This window comes from Carlito syrichta, unplaced genomic scaffold, assembly GCF_000164805.1.
Source record: "Carlito syrichta isolate Samal-C Ts95f unplaced genomic scaffold, Tarsius_syrichta-2.0.1 Scaffold47093, whole genome shotgun sequence".
Lineage (NCBI taxonomy): Eukaryota > Metazoa > Chordata > Mammalia > Primates > Tarsiidae > Carlito > Carlito syrichta.
The window spans coordinates 228,805-237,084 of record NW_006991189.1 but is presented as its reverse complement, the minus strand read 5'-3'; the positions used below and the strand labels follow the sequence as shown (position 1 = coordinate 237,084).

Below are 8,280 nucleotides of genomic sequence, written 5' to 3'. Positions count from 1 at the left end.
CCGGCCCCACTTTCCTCTCTGCGCCCTCCCCACCCCCCTTAACAAATTCCCAGGCACTTAGGGGAGGAGATGGGTATTGACCCCAAATCCTACTGGGGAGAATAACCTAATTAAGAGAATTTGGTTTTTCCTCTTTAATTTTCTTTTTCTGTCTCTAACCTTAACACATGGATGATTCTGAAGTTTTGATGTTTTTTTTTTTTCTTGGACTAAACCATTATTTACAGGGGGAGAGGGGGAAGAAAGGCTCTAGAGGGCCTAAAGGGGATAAGGGAGACCAAGGAGCGCCTGGATTAGATGCCCCCTGCCCGTTGGTATGTCTTTGTTTATCACGTGCATTGTTCTGGGTTTTTCCATGAGGTTTGCAAGTCAGAAACAAAGAAGGCAAATAAACTAAGATGTGAACCAGATGACTACACTGATGCTACCAAAACCTATCTGTTCATTTGACCGGTGAAATTCCGCCTGCTGTTGGTTTGGCCTTAAAACCACAGCTGCAAGTAATTCTGGCTAAATCCCTCTCCTTTGAATCCTTTTCCTTTGAAGACTCAGAACAATTGATGTGTGGAAGTAAAGAAAACCGTGAGGAAAGGAAAAGGATTTTCGGAGAAGGCCTCGGCGTTTAGTTCCAGGATGGCCTTGGAAGCCAATATAGCATTTGTGAGCCACAGGTTTGCCTTCTTCGTTTCGGGGCCCCCTCTGTGGGCCAGCAGTTCAAGCTGTCTGAATCCTCACTCGGTCAGGATGCAGGACACCAGAGTTAGAGTCTCCTGAGCGCCACAGGTGCTCACAACTGGGCAGATGAGACCAGATGGGGGGCTTCAAATGCAACCTCCTGACACTCCCCACCCATCCAGCCAAGACCTTTAAAGCTGCAGAGTAGCCGGGTGTGATGGCTCACGCCTGTAATCCCAGCACTTTGGGAGGCAGAGGTGAGAGGATCGCTTAAGCCCAGGAGTTTGAGACCAGCCTGGGCAGCATAGTGAAACCTCATCTCTTAAAAAAAAAAAACTGCAGACCAGAATCAGTGGACAGACACTCCACAGGAAGCCTTGCTCCCCAAAAGTCAACAATCAATGATTTGGGGGCACATCTGTCAGGCTTCTCCAGTGCCTTTTCAATCCACGTGAAGGTTCCGGAATGTAAGATGCACTAAAGTTGAAATTTCTTTGTGTTCACTCCAAGTGAGTCTGTCAAGAGAGAAGGAAATCACTGGAGGGGGGCTGGTTGTACACTCTTAACGCTGAACTCTGCAGAGTTCAAAGAGAGAAACTGGACATGGGGACAGGAGAGCAACTGGGACTTAGCCCCTCTCTGTAGGTGCCTCAGGGGTCCTGCATCTTTGCCAGGGTAGGACGAGCTGGCCAACCTTGACCTAAATAATCAATGCGGTTGGTTTTGTGAACAGGGACACCGAGGTTTTAAAGGAGAGAAAGGGGAACCGGGGTTACCAGGGCTGGACGGACTGGATGCCCCGTGCCCATTGGTATGGCATCTCCCCCTTTGCCTGCCTGGCCGATTGGGGCTCTCCCCCACGTGTGCAGTTTGTGCTGCATGCCCCCGCAGCTGCCCTCCAGGTTTCTGCTTCATCCTTCCCGTCTCCACGTCCTGCTTCTTCACCTTGTAGACAGCAGGGGTCGCTCTGTCGCTCTGCCTTGGCTACTGCCCCTGTGGCTCCCAGCCTCGCTCTCTTGCATGCAACGTTTACCGGGATGTGTTCTTGGCTTCCTGCGGCAAATACTTCTAAAGCACATCACCCTGATGTGAGCCGCTCTTCCCCACTCCCTTGAAGTTGGCTTTGGCTGCATCCGACACTCATTTTCAAACTGCTTCTAGAGAAATCTGCCACCAGAGATAAAACTAGGAATCTGGATAGGTTCTCAAAACTGTGACTCCTTTTCCTTCATGCCAGGCAATTAGTTCCAAATGCACTAGCAAAACATTTGAACAAGATGCCTGAGTTGGTGCCATGCCCCCTGCCCCCTCCACCTCAAGACTAGAGTGGTGGTGGTGGGGATGGATGTGCCTGCTTATAGACATGGGATAGACTGAGAAGTTTTAGAATCAAAGTGGAGGACAGAGCCACTCCACCTATATCTTCCAGGTTGGGTCCTAGGTCACTGCCCGGACTACACCATCAGAACCAGGGGATGGTCCAAGATCAGGTTTTTAGATCTTAAAGGGTTTGCACTTTTTTGCTTAAGTCCCAGATGACATTGCCAGACCCTCCTTTGTGTCCCTTTCTTTCACGGTCAGATACCGATGAGTGTGGTAAGGATGACAAGGTCAAGGACATAGTTAAGGAGGAAGCAGGGAGACAGCTAACCCCTCTTCCAAGCATGTCCGGGGCTAGGCAGTAGCAGTTTGTTTCCATAGCCTAGTCCCTTTCTGGGTGGGAACATTCTAGGCCTCCACACCTATCCTCTTAACTTGCTGCAAAAGCAGAAGATGACGCTGCACTCCCAGAGGGCTGGCTGAAGAGGTTACTGCTCTCCCTAAATTTCCCCAGCGAATTTGGAGTCCCTGAGCTAGTTTCATGCCAGTCATAGTCAGATGAGAATTTCAGGCCTCACATCCCTGCTGTGGAGGATCACGCAGGAATTCTCTTTGAACACAACAGAAAAAGGCATAAGAAAATATACTGTGTCATCCTAAGAGGTGACCATGGGCCCACTGAAGGGCACTAGGGACTTTTTAGGAGCAGCCTATGCTACGAAAGAAGAACATAAAACCAGCAGGCCGGGTTGCATGCTCCCGGGTTGCATGCCCCCTGTCTTACTGTTCCCAAGCACGCAGCATGAACGGCACCTTCTTAACTGGAATTCCCAGTCCCTTCAGAGCACCTCCGTTAATCACCTGCCAGGTCTTCACTCAGCCACTGTCCCCTTCCACCATCTGAACACCTTCAGCCCTGCTGGCAGCAGCCTTGGCCTCCCTGCTCCCCACCACCCACTACTCTCTATTCTCTCCCTGCCCCACCCCCTGCCACCATCCATGTGCCAATGGGAATGCCACTCTGGCCGGCGGAGAATCCTCTCCCTTCCAGAATCCGTGTGAAGTGTGCTGCACTGTGGAGGGCTGCGGAAGGGGACAGAGTGCCATCATGAAACCGTGGAATGCACCACTTCCCCCTTCCTGATCCAGAGGGGAAAATGAAGGCCAGCCCTTATCTGACCCTTCATGCAAAATGACATTTTCCCATATCAATGTGTACTGTGTTACTATGGACTTGGGGATGGTGGGGGCTACAGATCACGATTTTTGCTACAAGAGAACTAGACTTCTTTAGCCTCCATGCTAGGGCCAGCACCTGCTGAATGCCAGGGGATGAGACATTAAGTTGCCTGGCATGGGTGGAGGGAGTTGGACTCCTACTCAACAACCTCCCCAGAACTGAGCACTGTCCCCAGTCCCTGAAGCCCTGTGTCCATCTCTTTCTCTGCCCCGGAGCCTGGAATTCTAGAATCCGGGCTACCTTTCTAGTAGACTTGGACTGAAAGTTGGACCTTGGCTCAGCCTCAACCACACCACCTTGTCTCTAAATTTCTAGATTTCCCCCCAGGGTATGCCAGAGAGGTATTAGGGCCCAGAAGACTTGAGAAGCTTCCGTGGACAGAACATCCTGAGGCTAAGGGTGCTCCATGGCTGCCACCAGTAAAGGAGACCAACAGGCCCTGCTGCTACATCTTACCCCTCAATGCCCAGCAATGTCTAAGGCAGCACCAGAAACCCTTGTCCTCTTGCTGAAGGGCTGTGTTACAATACCTGTGGGGGTTGCCTGTCCCTTTGCTCCCCTCTCCCACATTCCAGTATTGATCCTCAGAGAGAAAGGCTGTCTGGCTGTCCTCCTCCCACTGCCTAGCAGGAGAGACAAACAAGAGAATGGGAGGACCCTGGAGGCCACTTCCAGCAACTGCCCTTGCTCAGGTTTACAGAGGAGGAAACTGAGGCCCCCAAGTGCTGAGTGACTTGCCTGTGAGCATCCAGCACTCCACAGGCAAGAGCAGAAACCCTTCTCCTGTGACCTCAAGGACGTCTCTGCTTGCCAATCCCACAGGCTAGGACAGCCTCCCTTGGCCTCACACTGTAGCTACATGTGACCTTAGCCAATGGGAAAACACTGGCTTTGTTTCCCATCCCCTTTTGAGGTTCTGACCTGGAGTAGAGAAAAGAAATAAGCAAGGATAGATGGGCCATAGCCCGATCAGCTGGCAAAATATTTGTGACCCTTTTGACCCCTATCCTGACTGCTTGATGGACCATGGCAGTGGGTCTGAACCCTCTGCCTTCCTTCCTCCCTTCAGGGTGAAGATGGTTTACCAGTCCAGGGCTGCTGGAACAAGGTAAGACTTCCCAGCAGTTCTCATTGGAGCTGCAACCTCACCAGTGCCATAAAGTTTCCACAATTTCCATTTTGCCTTTCTACAGATGAGGCAGCAAGACACAGGTCAAAAAATGTTCTATCTCCAGGGCAGGTTGCCCATTCAATATCCCAAGCACTGCAGGCACTTACAGAACATTTTTAAATGCTTCTCAAGGCATCAGCCCTATGTGGAATTTCCATGTAGCCACACAGGTGACATTTTTATGCTTTGTGTGGTCAACTGGTATTGTGCCTTTCCTTCAAGGAGTTCCAGAACATGCTTTTAAATTAACTGTCAACCGGCTGCTCTCACAGGGTTCGTATGAGGTCCTGTAAGCCATATGATGGCATTTATCCAGATGTAGGTCATCTAAGTTGCTTAAACTCTAAACTCACGTGTTCCTAGGGACTGTTCTGCTCACCACTCAACCCTTCCCCTTGAACTTGAGCTGTCAGAGCCTCGTGCTTCTACACAATCTCTTCTGGGTTTCCAGAGTTCCTACCAACAAGGGGTTTTCACTTATTGGTTTTCATCATCATTAAAGCACTCTAATGCAAAAGGGCTGCTGTGTCCTTGAACATGCACACCCCATGCAACCGTGGCTGCCCAAAGTGCAAAGATCCCCAGCCTGAAAAGGGTCATCGGTTTTTGCCAATCCAGAATCCCCCTTCACCTTGGCCCTGGCAAAGGCTGCAGCTACCATGCTGCCCCTCACCACCTCCCTCTGCCTTGCCTCTCACTCAGTCTTCTCACCAACCCTCCTCCACCACCATCATCTCAGGAGTTAGTTCATCCTCATAAAAGACCTGGAGGGCCGGGCTCAGTGGCTCAGCCTATAATTCCAGCACTTTGGGAGGCCGAGGTGAGAGGATTGCCTGAGTTCACGGGTTCGAGACCAGCCTGGGCAACTTGGTGAGACCTCATCTCTACAGTAAATAAAAAATTAGCCGGGCGTGGTAGTGTGCGCCTGTAGTTCCAGCTACTTGGAAGACTGAGGCAAAAGGATCACCGGAACCCAGCAGGTCGAGGTGGCTGTGAGTGTGCCACTGCACTCCAGCCTGGGCAGCAGAGTGGGACTCCAACTCAAAAAAAAAAAATTGACCTGGAGACCCCAACCTGTTCAAGAATCTGTGCCCAGCAAATCCAGTCCTAGTCCAGTGACAGCAGAGGCACATTTACAATGAAATGACAAGATCTCCTGTATGGGGACCCTCAAAATCTCACTAGTTCACGGAACTGGGTAAAAGCAGGGGAGATACCAAGACATCAGGCCTAGGCTGAATACTTACCTGCCTAGGTACCTAAGGCGCCCCCTAACCAAAGAAGGAAAAGCACTCAAGAAAGGTGCCTCCCCAAGAATCTGTCCAAGCTGGGCCTCATCCTTTTGTCGAGCTCCACCTAGATCCAGTTAAAGCACCACAAAAGCAGGTTAGACCCGTATGGAGTAAGACCCCCAGCAGCTTGCCCCCAAGAAAAAGATATTCCTCTTCAAGGCTGCTGCTGATAGTTAGGAGATAGACATGACTGGGCATAATTGGAGAAGAACAGCTGCTTTGAATAGCTACCGTGTCTTAGAGAGCCTCATGACAGTTTGTGGACACCAGAGATTCTCAATGCTAGGTCTCCAAGGCAGCAGAGAGAGAGTGTGTCCTCTAGTGACCACAAAGGGGATTTGCTGGAAGGTGGAAAGCTTATAGTAGCCCCCAGTTTCTTCCATCTAGGGACTTTGGGTTCCCTCGGTCCCCTTGCCCGGAATTCCCATCCAACCCAGGGCAAGATCTGCCTCCTTTCCTAAAAGGGAAATAAACCTCCGCAGACCCACTGAAACTAACCAAACGTTTTGTTTTTGTTTTGCAGTGACGCCTCTAACCTTGGATTGGCCTATGTGTGTGTTTGTACATAGAATATTTATTTTTATACAGTTTTCACTTTTTGAAAATGCCAGAAGTATGATGCCTCTTACAGATTATTAAAAAAAAAAAAAAGGAAAGAAAAACCTGCATATTTTGTACAGAAAATATCGACCTCCTCTCTTCTGTTTACAAGATGTTTTGTATAAGTCTATGTCTCTAATACACTTTTTGTTTGTTGTAATGTTTGCATGATATTTGTGCACACTTATTAAGTATTGAAGCTTAATAAATTATTGTGTCCCAGAGCCAAAGGGGGCCTGCCAGCACCGAGCAGCTGGCTAGCTTATGTGTGAATTCACATAAACACGAGGTCTGTGATGTTTGCCAAGCTAGGTGTGTCTAAGAATATTTAAAACCCTTATGGATTTTCATTATTAAAAAAAAAAGACATAGCCATTCATGATCCTGATTAATCATTAAATTAAATATATTCTTTCTTGTAGAAAGTAGGAAGTCCCAGAAGTAGGGGTCCTCAGAAGCATGGAGTAAAGTTTTGAAATGTGAAGTCCAACAGAGCGAGGGAGCAACGTCTATTGTAATGGATCCTATTTTTCAGTGCTTACTGTTTGAGCATTTGAGTTTCAGTGAGCTGAGGGCCCTCAGGGCTACATAGGGGCCAGTCCTATTGCTTTTGGGCTTGGGTAGGTTTTGTTTGTTTTCTTTTCTTTTGTTGTTCCTCTTCTGAGCTGCAGTCCCAGCGACTGCTGATGAGCACATGGGTCCACTCACAACTAGCAGTTGAAGGAGCTTTTCCTCATCTCTCATTCCATTCCAGCAAAGAACATTCAGAAAACACTCACAGATCTGGGCCACTTTGGGCCAATCTGAAGCTGTTGTTATTCTTTTTTTTTTTTCTTTTTTTTGAGTTGGAGTCTTACTCTGTCCCCCAGACTAGAGTGCAGTGGCCGCTCCCCACCGCAGCCTCGACTTACTGGGCTCCGGCGATCCTTCCGCCTCAGCCTTCCGAGTAGCCGGAATTACAGGCACGTGCCACCATGCCTGGCTGATTTTTTGATTTATTGTAGAGATGAGGTCTCGCTGCCCAGGCGGGTCTTGAACCCGCGGGCTCAGGCAATCCACTCACCTCAGCCTCCCAAAGGCGCGGGATTACAGGCTGAGCCACCGAGCCCAGCTGTTTTTATTCTTTTAAGATATAAGATTTGGGGCCAGGCACAGTGGCTCACGTCTATAATTCCAGCACTTTGGGGGGCTGAGGCAAGACAATCACTGAGCCCAGCAGTTCAAGACCAGCCTGAGCAAAATAGTGAGTGAGACCTTGTCACTACAAGAAAATTAGAAAACTAGTCAGGCATGGTGGTGCATGCTTGTGGTCCCAGCTACTCAGAAGTCTAAGGCAGAAGGATACCCTGAGCCGAGGTGGTCAAGGTTATGGTGAGCCGTGCTCATGCTACCACACTCCAGCCTGGGCAACAGAGCAAGATCCCGACTCAAAAAAAGAAGAAAGAAAAGAAATAGGGTTTTATTTCTTTCCATTCATAGCACATTGCTTAGGAAAGGTCTCAGAAAGTCGATTTTAATGACTAGGTAAGCATCCTCTATAGTGTAGCATACAGGTTTATGGTTAGCTTTTTGACAGCATACATCAGTACTTCTAAATGTCTTGAAAATAGAAGACTATTCTGGTAGTGTAAACACCCCCCCCCGCTCATTTTGCTTACATTTTACATTTTCTTTACACATCCTTTCTTCATAGACGGGTCAAGGGGAGACACCCTCAGACTGTGTTCACACATAGTCACACAAACTCTAGATTGGTGGGCTTCATATTCGTGAGACCCCTGCCACATGTGGGGATGAGGTTACACTCACAAGCTCTTATGACAATGGAACTGCATGCGGCGCAGGTCCAGGACTGTACTGACACTCTTACTCTAAATGTGCCCTCAGTTATTTTGGAAATCGGATAGTGTCTTCCTCTTAGTCTTGACTTCCTCATTTGAAAAGTGAAGTAATCAAACAAGAGCTGATGTCTAGGAACATGA

General features: G+C 48.9%; 1 protein-coding gene across 1 annotated transcript in view; it reads left to right on the top strand.

Annotated features, from left to right (window-relative positions):
- The window catches only part of COL13A1 (collagen type XIII alpha 1 chain), a 134,808-nt gene extending 128,131 nt beyond the window's left edge, over positions 1–6,677 (top strand). Inside the window, exons 37-39 of the mRNA XM_008048529.1 lie at positions 228–314; positions 4,305–4,343; positions 6,222–6,677. Coding sequence (XP_008046720.1) covers positions 228–314; positions 4,305–4,343; positions 6,222–6,224 — 129 coding nt within the window. The 3' untranslated portion in view covers positions 6,225–6,677. The remainder of the gene's footprint in view (positions 1–227; positions 315–4,304; positions 4,344–6,221) is intronic.
- Positions 6,678–8,280: the final 1,603 nt, after the last annotated feature.